This window comes from Tetrao urogallus, assembly GCF_951394365.1.
Source record: "Tetrao urogallus genome assembly, chromosome: 2".
Classification (NCBI taxonomy): Eukaryota; Metazoa; Chordata; class Aves; order Galliformes; family Phasianidae; genus Tetrao; species Tetrao urogallus.
The window spans coordinates 65,848,080-65,865,333 of record NC_136814.1 but is presented as its reverse complement, the minus strand read 5'-3'; the positions used below and the strand labels follow the sequence as shown (position 1 = coordinate 65,865,333).

The window sequence follows — 17,254 nt, the reverse complement described above, 5'->3', positions numbered from 1 at the left end:
CGTAACCTTGATAAACAGGTACCTAGCTCTGGTTAGATCCTTTAAGAACCCAAAGCTTTCCATGTGTGCAGAGAGACACTATTCAGTTTATCTCAAACCTCAGCAGCCATAGTAAATATCTTAGAAAATACACTTTTTCTACTGCTTCCTTTAGAGAACAGCCTGACATTTCATATCACTCACACTGGAAATGGGAAATACGGTTAGAATTTCCTCTTTAATATGAAATCATTTAAACCCTTCTCTTCTTTTTCTAGCACTCTAAGCTAATCATTAAGTTGTGATCTAAGCTGAATTTTCTTCTCCTCTAGTTAAAAGCAGAGACCTGGGGATTGAAGAAGTCATGGAAGGAGAAGAAAAAAGAGGGAAGATGAGGGAAGAGGCAACAGAGCGGTAGATGTGGAATTTTGGGTTCTGGTCCACAATCCTAGAAATACTCTTTTCATCATACTGATTGAAAGAAATAACAACCAACTAGAAAATAACTAGAAATAATAAAAAATGTTTAAGTAATACAAGTCTAGATTTTCTAAGCACCAGTCTATGTCAGTAACAACTTCATAAGAAGCTGGGAATAAAATTAAGATGGGAAATGCATAAGTACCTGGCTGTAAAATGATACAGTAGAGAGTGTAACTGTAGGACTCTATGCCTAGCATGAAAAGCAGGAAGACCTAACATATTAAAGGCTCATGATTTTTTTAGTAGTGGCCATGGCAGACACAGTCTCAATCATTAGATAATCTTCTGCTTTATAGAGAATATTGGCTCCTACCTGTAGTCTTCCCAGATTTTGGAGGTCCCACGATTGCAATCTTAACTGGCACAGGTGGTTTAGGCTTCGGCTGACAAATATATTTGATGGGATTGTTCATAAATGTTTCTCTGTTTTTTTTACTTGAAAAAAAATAAACATACTGTCGATGAATTACAGGAAAGAGTGTGTTTTCATAGTTTTGTGCTGGCTTGATTATCTCTCCTTCGTTTAGCTGCAGAACATACAAAATATGAAGCAGTTGATTAGATTTGGCATAGCCTCCGCACTCTCCATCCTACAAAAGTAGCTTTATGGGCAAGTAAAGAAGTACCAACTGCACTCTGTATTTTGAAATGCATAGAGACAGATTTTGTACAAGTCTGTGGAATTTCTATATGCAATTTTTGTACAAAAAGGTGGACACCAAGGGGAGAAAGAATATTCACTATTTCCAGCAGGTGGTACCATAACACTTTCTGTCTATCAGAAAAGTAATCACAGAGGTATAACAGTACGTTTCAATTTTCAAAGAATTGATGACATTTCTATCAAGGATAAATAAATAAATAAATAAATATAATGTCTCTGTAAATTACAAAAGAGTCACATTATTTGCCTGACAGTAGAAGATACACTGAGAATATTTTACGAATAAAATGGAAAAGAATACCAATACATACACTGTGATGAAATGTAAAACTAATGAAAGCTAATAAAATACATAGGCTGGTGATGGAATCTTTTTGAACACATGAGACAACCAGTCGGAAGTCTATAGAGCTGATGGCTAATCGAGATGCAAGAGAAGCACCAATGACAAAACTGGTCATTGCAGAAATACTAAATGAATTTCTTGCACCACTGCTATGGAAGAATTTTGTCATGTCTTTTGTTATTGCCTTTCTTTGAGGAATCGCCTTACAGTGTCAGAAGTTTTTAGAACAAACTAGAGACATCTGTAGAAAAAAGATTGCAAAGACCAGATGGCATTCACCCGACAGTTCAAAGGTGACTCAGAAGTGAAATTATTACTGACTGATGTGTAACTTATTGCTGTCCTTCCACAAAAAAAAGTATGTGGAAAAAGTGACTGTATTTATTTGAAAGGCCTCCAGGGTGAATCCTGGCATCCACAGTCCAGTAAATCTGAGCTTGTATTGAGCAAACTGAAATGTATTAAGGAAAAAATCAGTAGTCATAGGCAATACATATGAAATAAGGAGGAGATGCCAACTCAGCTTCTTCTGCAGAATGAAATCAAACCTAACAAATCTATTAGTATTCTTTGAATAGTTAGTTAACTTACAAATAAGATGATCTTATTACAGTAAGATAAGAGTCTGTTTACTGCATGGCATTATCTTGACAGACCTTCTCTAATTCTTAGGTTCCCATTGTCACACAAAGTCATTTCTGAGTGCTTGCCTTCAATTTGTAAGAATGCCTGGAGTCTGATCTACTGTATATTTGCTCACAATCCTCTTTCAGCTCATCATCTTTCTCTGCTTATCTAATCAGTTGCATAACTACTTCCCCTCTTCAATTTAATCTAAATGTAGTCGCCATATATTCTACCTGCCCTTCTTCAAAAAGCCCTCTAGTCCTTAATCAATTTAATCATTTCATTTGTACATCATAAAATATCCTCAAAATGATCCTATTTTTCTTTCCTTATTGATAGCATGTGCATTTCTTACTGGCAGCACGCTTCTCTGATTTCATCTAATGGCTTCCTAGGTCTTCCTTCATTCTTCCAACTCAACTATTGCTTTTTAGTTGGTTAAAAATAATAATAATAAAAAAAAACCACTACACAGCACAAATGAACAAATTGGAGAAATGGATTAACAAAAATGTAGTTACTTTAACAGGTTGATTGTTAAGGTCTAGCATATAGGAACCAATAAGAATTTCACTTGGTATACATAGACATGAATACTTTCTGACCTCAACTTTCCAGATCTCTAGAAAGTATGAAATTAGATTTACTGCTCTTTAAAATTCATACATATTCATTCATACATATTACTGCCGATGAATTAAACACATTTAACATTCAATATGTTAATACATACGGTGTTTTACTTCTTTTGCTACTTTGAGGGTTGGTGGCCATTTACATAGTCTAACAATTCATAATACCAAGGCTTGATGTATTTTGTGTATATTCAGTAGTGTGGTTTTGATTCAAGAACTGCTCCAAAAGTAATGCCTCCTTTTTTATTATGCTGGCCAACAACATCACAGGGAGATGGTGGTGGTAGCATAGCAGTACAGGGTGAACCTTCCCTTCAGTATTCCATTATGTGCTGTTGCTGTGTGGCAGTCTGACATAATGACATGGAAGTGAGGATGAAGAAAAAGTGTGTCAGTGATTTCCTGCATGTGGAAAAAGTCACACCCACTGACATTCACCGATGCTTGCTGAATGTTGGTGGATACAAAACAGTGGATGTGAACACAGTGAGGCAGTGAGTGGTGCATTTCAGTTGCGACAGAGACAGTGCGCCACTTCCGCTGGTGCAGATTTTTACAAGCATAGGATGCAGGCTCTTGTTCATCACTGGCAAAAATGCATAGCTAATGGTGGTGATTATGTTGAAAATAGTGTTTTGTATCTGAGAATTTGCTCTACCAAACAGTGTTGTTGTGCTCTTTGTATCTGTTGTGGTTTTCATGGAAATTAATAGGAGGCATTATATTTGAAGCAACCTACATGGTTTTGATTAAGTATTATTGGTATTATTTGATATTGACTCATTGTTTTTAATATTATATACATAATATTATATACATTTTATGGTAACATTACTTTCATAAGTGCTATTCAAGATAATTACCTTGATTGGATCCCACTGACCAAAAGAACTTGGAAATTTATATGAGAAAACTAACATCTTATGTGCAACTGGCAAACTTATTGGGTAACATTTTTCAAAAATGCTTCCACGATTTTCCACTAAAGAATTCAGCTTGCAATAAATTTGGTAGCGTACTATGCGCAGCTTCCGTCTTCCACTGATCTCCATTTGTGGTATTAAGAATTTTTCAAGTTCTTCCTGATCAATGAAAAAATAACAAAATATTAGAAATGATAAACATGTTCAGATCTTCAATAAGATTTTCTATGAACTGTTGACAATATCTTGAGCACATTCTCAGTCACTGTAAATCAGCAATATTTGAGATGAAAACCGATCTTCCTCTCCACTGAAGCTTTAAATTAGTCAGACTATATTAAGTATCACCATATTCTAAAAGAAATTGAAAATCTAATAAATCACACTAAGGAATCCACTATGATAAGTGAAAGCTTTAGAAGTATATTTTATAAAAAATAATCAAATACCATTATTCCCTTCTCAAGGTGATTTATTCTACCATAAAAGAGGAAGATTGCACCATGTCAAGTGGGACCATAAATTAATTAAATTAAAGAATTAGTTAACCTTGGAACATGAATCAGAAGTATTAAGTTATATAAACTTATTCATAAACACATTAAAAATTCTTGGAATTAAAAAAAAAGAACAATGGGGAAAATGTTGAGTAAGCTGTAACTAAGGAATATTATGTAACAGTATGTAGTCCCAGTATGTAATTCTGTTATTAGAATTTTGCCTTGAAAAGTATATTTGAAATACTGTTCATATGAATTTCAAATTTGGCTGCCAGCATCAATTCACCTATTATTCTTACAATTTTTACACTTTCTAAAGCATAAAACTTCTCAGTACAGTTTTCAGATGTCAGCAGCAATATTGTTTATACTTTGAAATCTGACAACTAAAATAAAAATGAAGACTTCTTGTATCATAGCCATATGTTATAATACCATTTTTAAATCGTATAGCTTTATAAAAAACATAATGGAATAGGTACCTGTACACCTTCTATGCTTTCTCTTTCTGAATCAAACCTTTCTACAATCTCATTTTGCATGCGCTCAACAGCATCAATCTCTTGTTCTTCTTCAGGCTCTTCTTCTTCTTGTTCGAAAAATTCCTCTTCAAGTATAGCTTCAATGTCTTCATTTGCAGTCTCGTCTTCCTCCTCACTGGTTTCATAATTTTCCCCATCTGCTAAAACCTATAAATGTAAAATACTTTTATGTCTTATATGCAGATGCTTTGAGGGAACGTATACTACTCCAGTTTTTGTTGCTTTTTTTTTTTAATTATAAAACTCATTAATTCAAGAAATTATTAAACCATTCAACAACATTTTAGGGGCATTCTTTATTGCAAGCAAAAATCTAGTAAATGCTGAAATCGTATTTCAAAAGGAATTACAGATGTGTTGCATTGTGCTATCGTACCTTTGTAATTGCATTTGGGCAGAAATCTGGAACAATTCCATTTGGTATTAACAGGGGACTTAAAGCCAATGCCTAATTGCAATTAGTAGGGCTACTCTTACACTTACAAATTAGGTAAGTTAAACGCATTCGTAAGCATTTTGCTGACTTCAGCACATACTGAGAATTGGTTTTAGTGGAATGAGTCAAGGTTTCTAAATGAATTTCAACAACTTTTCAAATTACTTTGGAAAGCAGAGGTTTCTGGCAGTCTACCACATATTTACTATTCCACATTGCTCTACAAGTTGTGAGTAAAAGCTGTAGAAATTTCTACAATACGAGTGCAAACACTTCTATTTAAATAGGTTTTGTACGCTTTTGTTTTCTTACCTCCTCCTTCCTTTTTTTTTGTTCTGCTAGGAGTTCTGCCCTTCTTCTAGCAATCTTCTCATTCTATTAGTGAAAAAAGATGCAAGAAGACAATGATATTTGCTGATAAAAACTCTACTGTGAGAACTGGTAACAGAAACTGGAATCAATACTGTTATTTTCACTTTAGAGCTCTATTTCCAGTTGCTTTTAATATTAAAAACTGCTGCCTGTGCGCCCTCTACCTTTGCATGCTCTACGTGAACACGTATCTAAATTTTAATAAAATTAATTTGGCAATTTCTGAGAATGAGATTAGGGGAGAAAAAGACTGTGATTCTATTTGCACTGAAAATATTATCATCTTTTTGTTGGTAAGCCACAGAATTTCTAAACATATAGGTGGCACACAGCTATAAAGTAAGACTATGGAAAACACAGATCAGCACAACAGCTGAGATGCAACAGCAGTAATGTGCTGTAGTTGACTTTTTTGGCCATGCTACCTACCTCACTCCCCCTAGTTGCCTTTTTCCCAGGACTTCCCAGGTGCACGGCATACTCTTGCCCTGCCAGGTGTCTGGCAGCACAGCTCATTTACTTGGCCTACTGGATAACTACACATGTGCATACATTACCTGCATTGGGCTGCGTTAATGTGGGAGGAGAGGAGAAAAGGAGCCCCGAGTTCTTATTGTCCACTGGGTTAAATCTGATTTGGGGGCTGTATCTCCTTGGTTCCATTTCTGTTTCTCTGTGTGCTCTTCAGTGCTCTGTGAGTTTTAGGAGTGAAAACCTACCTTTATTTTTGCTTTCAGATCTTTCAGTTTCTTTTTATTTTCTGCTTTTTTATGCTGTCTTTCTTTCCATTTTTTTAGACGTGGAGGTAAAAGACGGTCAAGAATGTCAGTTTCTTCTACATGGATATAAACAGCAACATCAGGACAGAGTCCTCGTTCTGACAAATACTGGGCTTCATCTGAAGTACGAGGGAAACCATCCAGTATAAATCCTGTGGACCTAATTGGAAAAAATATAATCACATATCGATGTAGTTTAAAGTGAAAATGAAAATGCACAGAATTAAAAAAAGTTGTTTTAAACTTCCTTATTAAATGCATAATAACATTTTGAAAATATTGATTTCACGTATTGTATCTTCATGATGTAAGAATAATCCTTCACTATATATCTTAATTCTTACAGATTAATGTAACAAATTTATTTTGAGGTTTTACTGTGCAGAGACAAAATGATATTTTAAAATAAATTTGAAATAAATAAAATACATTGTGCCTTTAATGTACTTTGTTTGACCCAAGAAACAATAGCTACAAAACCCTTAGCTGATGCTCTCAAAGAGAAGATGCCCCAAGTATTACTTGAATAATATCTGTCATAGCACTTTTGTCATTGTGGACACAATGGATGATATACTTCCTCAGGTTAATTAAAGAAAGAGGGGATGTACTTCTAGTTACCGGAATGGTTCTTTCCTCCACCAATCAGGAACAATGTTGTCAAGTACTTCTGGAGGTAATGGCTGAGCATCCATTAGATTTGCTTTGATAGCTTCTTCCTCATCAGTTAACTCCACTTCCTTTATATAAACCAAATCCATAACAAATGAAAAACAACAGAAGCAACAAAAGAAAAAAAGAGAGAAAAAGCAAGAAGAGCTGCCATACAAATTCTTTAACTCTTTTGCTGCATTTAACCATAGTACGCTATACGTAAAGTTAATGCATAGAATACATTACAGATATTGTCCACATGCTTGGGGGTGTTTTCTTCCCTAGAATATGGGCAATTTTCCATCAAGTTGAAAGAGACAACCTTGGTGCTGGCAATACTGGGAGTTTGCCTTCCCACAAGTATCTGCTCCTTACTGGTATTAATCAGTTCACAGAATCATAGAATCACTCAGGTTGGAAAAGACTTTAAAGATCATCAAGTCCAACCATGACCTAACCATACTACCCTAACTAACAACCCTCTGCTAAATCATGTCCCTGAGCATCACATTCAAATGGTTTTTAAACACATCCAGAGATGGTGACTCAACTACCTCCCTGGGGAGCCTATTCCAGTGCTTAACAACTCTTTCTGTAAAGAGGTGTTTCCTGACCAACCTAAACTTACCCTGCCTCTTTACAAACAATAGGTGTAAAAGTAAGCCTTGGAAACTCAGAAAACACATGATAGTTTCTTTAATTTCACATGGAAGCTATATTAAAATAATAGTACAAAGACGACAAAAATTGTAACATTACTTAACAATTTAGCTTTATAAAGCACAGGTCCTGTTGGCTATGCTTAAATGACTCTCTAAGAGCAGTCTCCAAGGTGACCATGAATACAGTATACTTTGAAGCCTCTTCACCTTTAATTTCCAGTATTGTCCTCAATAATTTCCGTTATTGGCTGCCTCACAAACAGCCTGAGGGCTGCCTGCAGACAACACAGAGAGGTGCTGCTCTAAAAGCTGATCCCAAAGGGGTGACTATTGGATGTAGTACCTAACTGTGACTATGGATTAGCATGTCTGGTCTCAAGTTAGGTACAAAATAAATCTGAGGTCAATACCAAGTAATCTTACGTCAAGTAATGAAGTAAGCACTACCAAGTAATCTTACTATCTAGTAATTTTACCTTGTAGAAGAAGCTGTGATAAATCTGTTTCTCCAGAACAACAGTGAACTGTCTAACTATGCAAGGGAGAAGTGCTCTCTTAAGTCCTGCCTTATTTTCTGTTCCACCTCCCAACTTATCCACAGATTCAATTTCAACAATATACAAATAAAAGATTGTACAAATAACCATCTGTCTTGGAGTGCTGCCCATGGAGGGTATATTTTTATTAGCATTTTAGCTCGCAATAATAGGGTACTTTTCAAACAAACATCCAAGCATCTCAAGCCTTTATTTCACAGCAGAGAGAGGACTTGAAGTGCATCAGCTATATTCGCTTCATATAAAACTAAACTCGAAAGTGTTTTCTAGAGGGTCTTCCTAAAATTACTGTTTTTCCAGTGAACAACAGTCAATCCACAGGATTGGATTAGACCTACTCCAACATCTTGTCCCTTCTCCACTGGAATATGTATAAGGGGGGGTCATTTAATCACACACACAAGGTTTCCATTTGTTAATAGTATGCATTTTCCTGATAAAATTCATTGTTCATTTTGAAAATCTCCAATTTCCTTTTTTTTTTTTTTTTTTTTTTTTTTTTAATATCTGATCACATAATAAAATACCAGTTCGGTGGGCATCTGAATGCTTATGTAGATATTACAAGAATGTATTTGTAACTTCCTAATTGTGCAAATTTGCTTCTTAAACAATTGAGCAATGTTTCAGGAAAAAAATCAACAACAAAAAACACATTTAAATGAATATATAGGTTATCTCTATAACAGCAAATAGTAGGCACAATAGCAGAAATTTTGTAGAACAAAATCAATGGTGCTAATGACCCAATATATACACTACATAGACTGAAAGAACATTTAGGCCTAGATCTGATCTGTCCCTGTGGATTGAACATCCATAAACAGATGGAATGCATTAGGCATGCTTCTGAAGCATGTGCTTGAGCTTAGTTTCATTCAAGATGGATTCAGTTCATACACTCTGAAACTGCTCCATGTGAACTGAAAAGGGGAAGATGGGACAAGGGAAAGGTGGAGACAAATAGATTTGCTTCTAAAGTATTGCCTGGTCTGAAATTAGTCTTTAAGATGACTAGATATTTACTACTACAAGAGTGTTATTCAATGCTGGTAGCCATCAAACATCCACTTAGCTTGTATCCAAAGCCAAAAAGTGAAAGTGAAATCAAATGATTTTGGAGAACACTAGAAAACAGGATAGTGTTGGTAATCATACTCAGAGAAATGCTTATGGAGGAATAATCTTGGATGCTGCCTGCTAGGGTTTTACCCTATTCACAGACCAATGAACAGCTTTCTATAGTGAACTGTAATTACGTCAGTTGTGCTTTGGCCATGCCATCACATAAAGCACTTTACAATGAGTCTGAGAAAGAAAAATACATCGAAGAAGGTTGCTTACCAGCAGATAAAAAGCTGATGAGGACAAAAATACGAACAGAAGTGCATCCTTTATGTGTAGAACACTGTCTTGATGCCAAAAAATAAGTAAATACTGCTGACTGAGAACCAGCAATAAACATCAGTGCCAGGAACACTTGCCATATTTTTGGCTGTGATAAGCAAGTTATAAACTGACCTCCCAAAAGCATCTTCACACATTCCCCATATCATTCTGACATTTTTTTTCTTCCTTTTAGCAATTGTCTTGACTATTTTGGAAAAAAAAACCAACAAACAAATGGAAAAAAAACAAAACAAAAAAAAAAAACAAAAAAAAAAACCAAGACTACATATAATTTATTAAAAAGATTTGGAGAATTTTGGTGACATTCTTAAGAAAGTGAAAAAGCATTGTCAATATTTGTAACAGAACTGTTATTTCCAAACTTTATCAGGTAAATAGTTTAACATAAATGATTTTTATCTGACTAGAATTTTATAGGTAACTGCTAGACAGTTCAGAAAACAGTTGTGCTGCCTACAGACACAAAAATATTCAGATTATTACCTGTTTGCTTTCATCATCTTCCGTTTTAGTTATGGTCTGAGATAAGTCTTGCAGTTCCTGTAATTCAATTTTATCATCATCTTCTTCAGGTTCTTCATCAAAATCAAGACCAATTTTCTCCTTAGTTTTGGGTAAGAGCAGTTCTTGCAGATATTCTTTAAATTGAATATGGAAAATGCCAAATTTGTCTGCTAGCCATCGTGCACAAGCAGTTTTACCTGCTCCATGTGTCCCCAGCAAACACACCCTTAAGGGAGGAGCCTATAGGGGAAGAAAAAAAAAAAAAAAAAAAAAAAAAAAAAAGAGCATTTTATAGTAACTGGGACTCCACAGTGCATCTCCTACTGATTTTCAGTTCCAAAATATCATTATAAAAATTGTCTGAAAAACAGATCATTTTGCATTTTACTTTTGTCAGCTCTTATTCTACAGTTCCAAGCAGGCCTGCTCTCTGAAATAGCTAACAAGTACACCATGGCAGATGATACCAGTAAGTAAAAACGAAATCCCAATTAGATAATTCCAGTAAACATGCATTTATTTTACCTTTCCTCTACCTATTTAAAAAAAAAAAAACAAAGAACTTTAAAACAATAGAAGTAGTAATAACTGCGATTCGTAAATCACAACATGATTATTGTGTGCCCTTATTCTCTTTTCTACTGTATCTGCATCATAAATTCAATGTGTTAATTTGAACATACACTGTAAAGTCACTAAGGAAGCAGCGTTTCATTTTTTTCAGGTACTTGTGTGATATACAAGTCATTTCATAGAAAAAAAATCAGATATGATAAACAATTGTAGATGGATCTGGAAAGTAGTGATTTTAATTTGTTATATGCTTCAAACAGTTTTAAAGATTCTCACCTGTAACGGTTCTTTGTGAGCCACATACTCCTCAGGGTTCTTCAGAAATTTCTCTCTGTACTCAAGATTTGAAAAGTAATAAATCTTTTCTCGATATTTAGCTGCATGTTCAGACAGTCCTGGATAAAGGACATAATCCTCTTTCAGACTGACCGGACAGAAGTGTTTCGTGTCTCCCATGTGTCTTTTCTTTTCCTTAGATTTTTCTTCATCCTGAAAAGATTGTGAAAATTTTTTAAAGTTGTTCGAATTCAGTCATTTACTTATGTTAAGTAGATCAAGAAAATTAGACCAATATTGAATGTGTCACCAGAGCATTGAATGAGAACTGCATTCTAACTCTTGTAACTCAAGATAGACATGAGTCTATAAAAACATGCCTTTTTTGGATTCTGTCAGAAAACAAACTGTCCAACGTAGAGAGATAATTAGTGAGAAAAGAATGACCGTACAAAGTTCCAAATGATAACATCATTGTCAGCTGTTGAATACTAAAATTAGGTTAGGAGTATCTAATAAAATCTTTTCCTGTTGTGTTCTTGAAACTTACTTTTTGTTGCTTCTAAATGTAAAGAAGGAAGTAGACTTTTCAGAAAGGGCAGTGAGAGCTGGTAATATGAAATCTATTTATCCAATAAAATTAAGTTCTAAAAAGCTATTTGTACAGTATACAGATATTTTGTAATGTTAAATGCGGGGATGGGCATCTTTAAATATAGGATGAAAATAAGGGTGAATCTAGGACTTAAATTTCATTAAAATTAGCATTTGAAAACTATCAATAGTTGAGATGAAGCAGAGGATTGAACATGAGGGTTTTTACATTGCCTCTTCCAAAGTTTATGTGAAGGCTCACAGAATCATTGTTAATTGACAGCAATTAAAGATCACATTTGTTTTTTTTTTTTTAATAAAACCCCTCTTTGCCACCTGACAAAACATGCATTCTCTCTACTAGCATGGGGCATTTATGCTTCTCGTTGGAATCAAATCTATCAGCCAGATCAGAGAAATACAATGAAACTCCTCTTGAAGCACATGATTACATTTATTCTCAAAGAAGGCTAAAACTGGATCATACAAAACCAGATGCAAAAATTGATTTATCTGGGGTACAGATCAAGCTGAAAATGAGTTAAAATCAACTGAGTTAAAGTAGATAAAGTCAGCATTCTTACTTCTTCATTTTCCTCTTCCTCAGCTTCATTATCTTCTATAGCTTCTGCTTCAGCAGCTAGGTCTTCTGCTTCCTCGTCTAAGTCTTCATTAGATAATTCCCAGCCATGATATTTAAAAGGTTCTGAAAAGGTTAATTTTGTTTCCTGTTTCATATTTTTCACTTGGCTATATCAAAACATATTCTCTTCATACATAAAAGCAAGCACACACATGGCAGTAAATCATTCAGTTTCTCTTATTCAAAGAACAAATGTTCTTTCCACATATATGAAATAAGCATATGAGGCTGCTCCAAAAGTAATGCCTCCTGTTATGTTATGTTGGCAAAAAAACCATCAGAGGTGGATGGTGGTGGTGCTACGGTAGTAGAGGGTGAACCTTCCTGTCAGTATTCCATTATGTGCTGTTGCTGTGTGGCAGATAGCAGCAGAGGGGCAGCCTGACACAATGGTGTCTGACATGGAAGTGAAGATGAAGCAAAGGTGCGCCACTGAATTCCTCCATGTAGGAAAAATTGCACCTGCTGACATTCACTGATGCTTGCTGAGTGTTAATGGAGACCAAACAGTGGACGTGAACATAGCGAGGCAGCGGGGGTAGTGACAGTGACATGAAAGCCATATTTCTGATGGCCATGAACAGCTAGTGCAGATTTTTACAAGGGTGGCATGCAGGTTTTTTCCATCACTAGCAAAAACACATAGCTAATGGTGGTGACTGTGTTGAAAAAGTGTTTTGTCGGTAGAACTTTCTCTATCAAATAGTGTTGTTGTGCTCTTTATACCTGTTGTAGTTTCCATGAAAATAAATTGGAGGCATTACTTTTAGAGCAGCCTACACTTACTAATATATTGATTCCTCCAAAAAATGAATCGCTAATAAATTGGTTTACTTCTCTACTGAAGTAAACTAGTATTGTCATTGGGCTTTCTGAGTACAAGTATTATGCAAATAGATGGAGACAGTGGCATTAATGTTTACAACAGTTTCTTTCTTATTATTTATTGAGAAAAAATCATGTTTTTTTTAATTATTATTTTAAAGTTAGCAGAACAGATGTTTTAGTTTACACTTGCATTGAATTCCATGAATTCATAGGAAAAGTGTGTTATTAATATTATTTATCCAGTACTCAAAATTGTTGGAGATTTGAGCTCGTAAAGAAAGTGTACTTGTCAAAACAATATTAAGACTGTAAAAATTCAGTCTTGAAACATGACATATGTAAGTGGGTATATTATTACCACACTGAAAGTCTTACTGACTTCAACAGGTATCATACATTAGTAAACATTTACTTTCTGACCATTTCTCATACACTTATCCCAGTATAAAAAGATAGGGCAAGTAACTAAGCAAATCGATGTCAGAATGATTAGAGAGCAAATTGTGTACATATTTGTATAGCATATATATATTTCAAATATATTTATATTCCCAAATCTTTGAATGCCTTAAAGGCTGCAGTTGTGCTTCTCAGGTCACCAACAGAATGTAGCATGTTCTGTTCCCACTTCCTATAAGTGAGTATTCAGTATAACCTCTCCTCTAGTATATTCATCATACAAACTCTCCAAAATCCCTCTTTGTGTGTTAAATGTAAATCACAGAAACAGTACTACTTACCTTCCATAACCAAGATAATTTGATCAAGCAGACTTTCTGGAGTTTGCTCAGCAATCTCTAAAGCAACAACCTGAACTAGGGATGACTGCTTGATTTCTGACTCCATTGTTTGCCAGTCATTCATGAAGAGGTCAATCTTCTCTTTAATTGTTTCCATTTCTGGTATATCTAGCAAATCATTCTCTTCAAACTCAGGCAGCATGATTTCTGAAAATCAAATCATGTACAGAAGTTGATGCTCAGATTAGAACTGAATATCTCTCAGTCTTCTCTTGTGAACTGCTGAACCCACAAATTTCACGTTTAATTTTCCAAAATAGAGCCTGGTCAAAAAATGCTTGGTTAAACTACCAATGAAGCTACTATCTTAAAGGAAATATTACTGCTGTCCCCATGCCCCTGGCTGCCGTGCACCTAAATGGGGCAGCGCTACAGCCCTGCCCATGCAACCATATTAAATACTGCTAGCAGCTCCTGATGTGCTGTCTCCAATGTGAATGACAAAACGTTATTGCAACTGAGCCGTTTTTAATTAAGAAGTTAACAAATAAGCATTTAGGCAAGTATTTTTGTGGATCTTTTATGGCAAAGAATAATTAATGCAATTCATCTCCTCATTTTACAGCTTGAGTAGTACATAGATATTAGCCTGATATCTCAGTGGCTAACCCTCACTCCATTTGAATGATTATTAGTCCAAAGGTGCAAGCGGGTATCTCTTCAAGCAGAAACACCTTGAAGACTTCACATAGTCTGATCCACAATTAGAAGTGAATTATTTTCTTGAAAACGTTTATGACCATTTGCTTTTTACTAAGCTAAATGCCCATGACATCACATTTGTTATTCCCTGCAATGACACTGCTCTCTACTTCTGTGGTTCTAAATAGGAACATGAAACTACCTCCCTTTTTATGTTCACTAAAATACAAGTTGTGCAAATGCCATAGTTAATTATGTTTCAGGCTGCAGTGATGTATTCCAAATGAGGTAGAGAGATAGCCAGGTGACATCTGTATAAATTTGAGCAGCACTAATGTGTTACGTAATGATGATTCCATTAGGGACATAGATAGCAAGAAACAAGTAAAGGATACATAATTAGGTTACACTAACTGCTTCTTGCACATGTTATCCCTGGCACATTCACACTGTAGAAATCATGTGTGCTTCCTTGTGAACCACGGACCTACTCAAAGCAGTAGTTTATAGAAGATAGTAACGTGTTTTCTCTGGATCTAGCATTCAATAGAGCATCTTTTAGAGTTCTGCCCTTTGAAAACCTTACAGTTCTGAGTGGGTAATGAAATTTTGAAAATATAGAGGCAGAATAATGGATTTAAATGAATACGCGGCATCATCTGAGACAGCATATTGAACACAGTAACAAATTCACTCAATAGAGGTCTTTCCACATGACCCTAATTTCATGAACACTCACAATTCATGCTAAATTTGGTTCTCTACTTAATAGACATAATTCAATCATATTACCTCTGCCTGAGAGTTTTCTTGCTTAAGGAAACTTATCCAGCTGTGAATGTTACATACTCAAGGAATTAACAGATTGGGAATCAACTCTTTGAAAGGGTTGATATGTGTAGGACGAGGGGAAATGGTTTCAAGTTGAGGGAGGGGAGATTTAGGTCAGACATCAGGGGGAAGTTCTTTACCCAGAGAGTGGTGAGGTACTGGAACAGGCTGCCCAGAGAGGCTGTGGATGCCCTGTCCTTGGAGGTGTTCAAGGCCAGACTGGATGTGGCCCTGGGCAGCCTGGTTTAGCATTGGACGTGGAGGTTGGTGGCCCTACATGTGGCAGGGGGGTTGGAGATTCATGATCCTTAAGGTCCCTTCCAACCCTGGCCATTCTGTGATTCTGTAAACAAACTAGAGAAACATTTACATCCCTAGGGAACGGGGACAATCCCAGATTGAATCTTATTAGGATAAAAACATTGCCTCCCTGGAATTTGATTTTTTTTTTCCAAAATGAGTTTTGGGGACCAAAGAGACTGAAAATACTTTCAAGCAAGGCAACTGTGCCTTTGCTATGAGATACGAGTTATAACATTCCGCTTACAGAAGTGATCTACATTAAGAAGATATTTTTAAAGAAATAAAAAACATAGCAAATAAAAACATCTTTAAAAGAATGTAGTGGTCTAAAAAATAACTGCATCTAAAAATCCAAGCATGTTTCCTGCAGAGTAGGTGTCAGTCTATCTAACTGTGCTGTTCTTAGTCAATTTCTTTTCTTTGTAACAGAGGTGATGTGAGACAATTCTCCACACCCCTAAATCTGAGCTTTCACAGAAGCATCCATTCTAGTCTCTCATACTCTGTTGCTCCCTGCCTTGTCTGCTCTTACTGAGTGCAGTTACCATAGAGACAAATGATCCTCCAAGGCTCTCTGCCCCCACATTCTCCATGTAAGTTGCTGGGAAAGGGGAGGCATTAATGTATCTTTTCTTCCAGTGTTCTGCTGGTATTAAATATGACTCGTTCTGCCCTCAGTCCATATTCAACAACAAAAAAGATGAGGAAGTTCCCATCCCAAACCGCTCTCAAACCTATCAAAGCTGAGACAGAAGCCAGAGTGCCTTCTTTGCTAAGGATTTAATTATCAAAATAAACAGAAAGGCATAAAGTAGGATAATGCTGATACTTTCCTTCCTTGGAACTAATATGTATTTCATTATGAATGCATTTTCTTTTGTCTTTTTCAAACAGACCCTGTAATACACTTAATACAGACTTTCCATTACTTATAAATATATGCTACCAGATAATTTTTAGCCAATTACAGAAAAATGCACTAAGTAGGCAGCCTTATATTGCACGTATTAAATTATGGTGCTTGGAGAAAGCAGTTTTGTCTACTAATTAAGTCCATTTCTTCTAAAGCATAGTGATTGAGGTGACAAAAAAAGCATAAAAAATGTGTACATTTAACATCTTTCTACTTACAGATAAATGTTTTATGCTGGATTTCTTTATTGAACTTGAATATATTCTAAAAATTCTAATAGATAAAATTTAAAATAGTTTTAGATACTAAATTAGCTGTCCTTATTGAAGATGAGTCACCTTCAAAGTGTTTTTTTGAGAGAAGGCAATTGCAGCAGAATTTTACCTCTTGCCAAAAGCGGAAAACATGACTCCATGTGAAATCTAGAACGCTGATAGCAGGAGAATGGATTATTAGGAAAAATACAGGACTTATTTCCATTATTCCCATCCAAAGTTCAAATGTAACCATTCCCATTTTTCCAGGATTCCTTGCAGCACGGAATGGACTTGTCATTTTTTATCAATGTGGATATTTATATTAATTTGAAAATTGGCTGTAGAGCTGGAATTTGTTAAAATCACACACAGCTTTTGTGGACACCGCAGTTTGTTTCTTTCCTGGTATTTTTTTTCATTCTCTCAGCTTCCCTTTAGTTTTCTATTGCTCATACTTCATGACAGTGACTTCCTAACCGTTTTTCCCTGTTTTCACTTCATGCTGTAAAAGTGCCCATGGA

The 17,254-nt window shown here is 35.5% G+C and overlaps 1 protein-coding gene across 1 annotated transcript in view; it reads right to left on the bottom strand.

Moving 5' to 3' along the window:
• Positions 1 to 17,254, bottom strand: part of AK9 (adenylate kinase 9) — a gene marked incomplete at both ends in the record, with an annotated part of 56,680 nt that overhangs the window by 10,329 nt on the left and 29,097 nt on the right. Inside the window, 10 exons of the mRNA XM_079532590.1 lie at positions 776 to 989; positions 3,598 to 3,816; positions 4,640 to 4,846; positions 5,448 to 5,510; positions 6,227 to 6,446; positions 6,908 to 7,026; positions 10,053 to 10,313; positions 10,923 to 11,135; positions 12,101 to 12,222; positions 13,728 to 13,934. Of these exons, the coding sequence (XP_079388716.1) occupies positions 776 to 989; positions 3,598 to 3,816; positions 4,640 to 4,846; positions 5,448 to 5,510; positions 6,227 to 6,446; positions 6,908 to 7,026; positions 10,053 to 10,313; positions 10,923 to 11,135; positions 12,101 to 12,222; positions 13,728 to 13,934 (1,845 nt within the window). The remainder of the gene's footprint in view (positions 1 to 775; positions 990 to 3,597; positions 3,817 to 4,639; positions 4,847 to 5,447; positions 5,511 to 6,226; positions 6,447 to 6,907; positions 7,027 to 10,052; positions 10,314 to 10,922; positions 11,136 to 12,100; positions 12,223 to 13,727; positions 13,935 to 17,254) is intronic.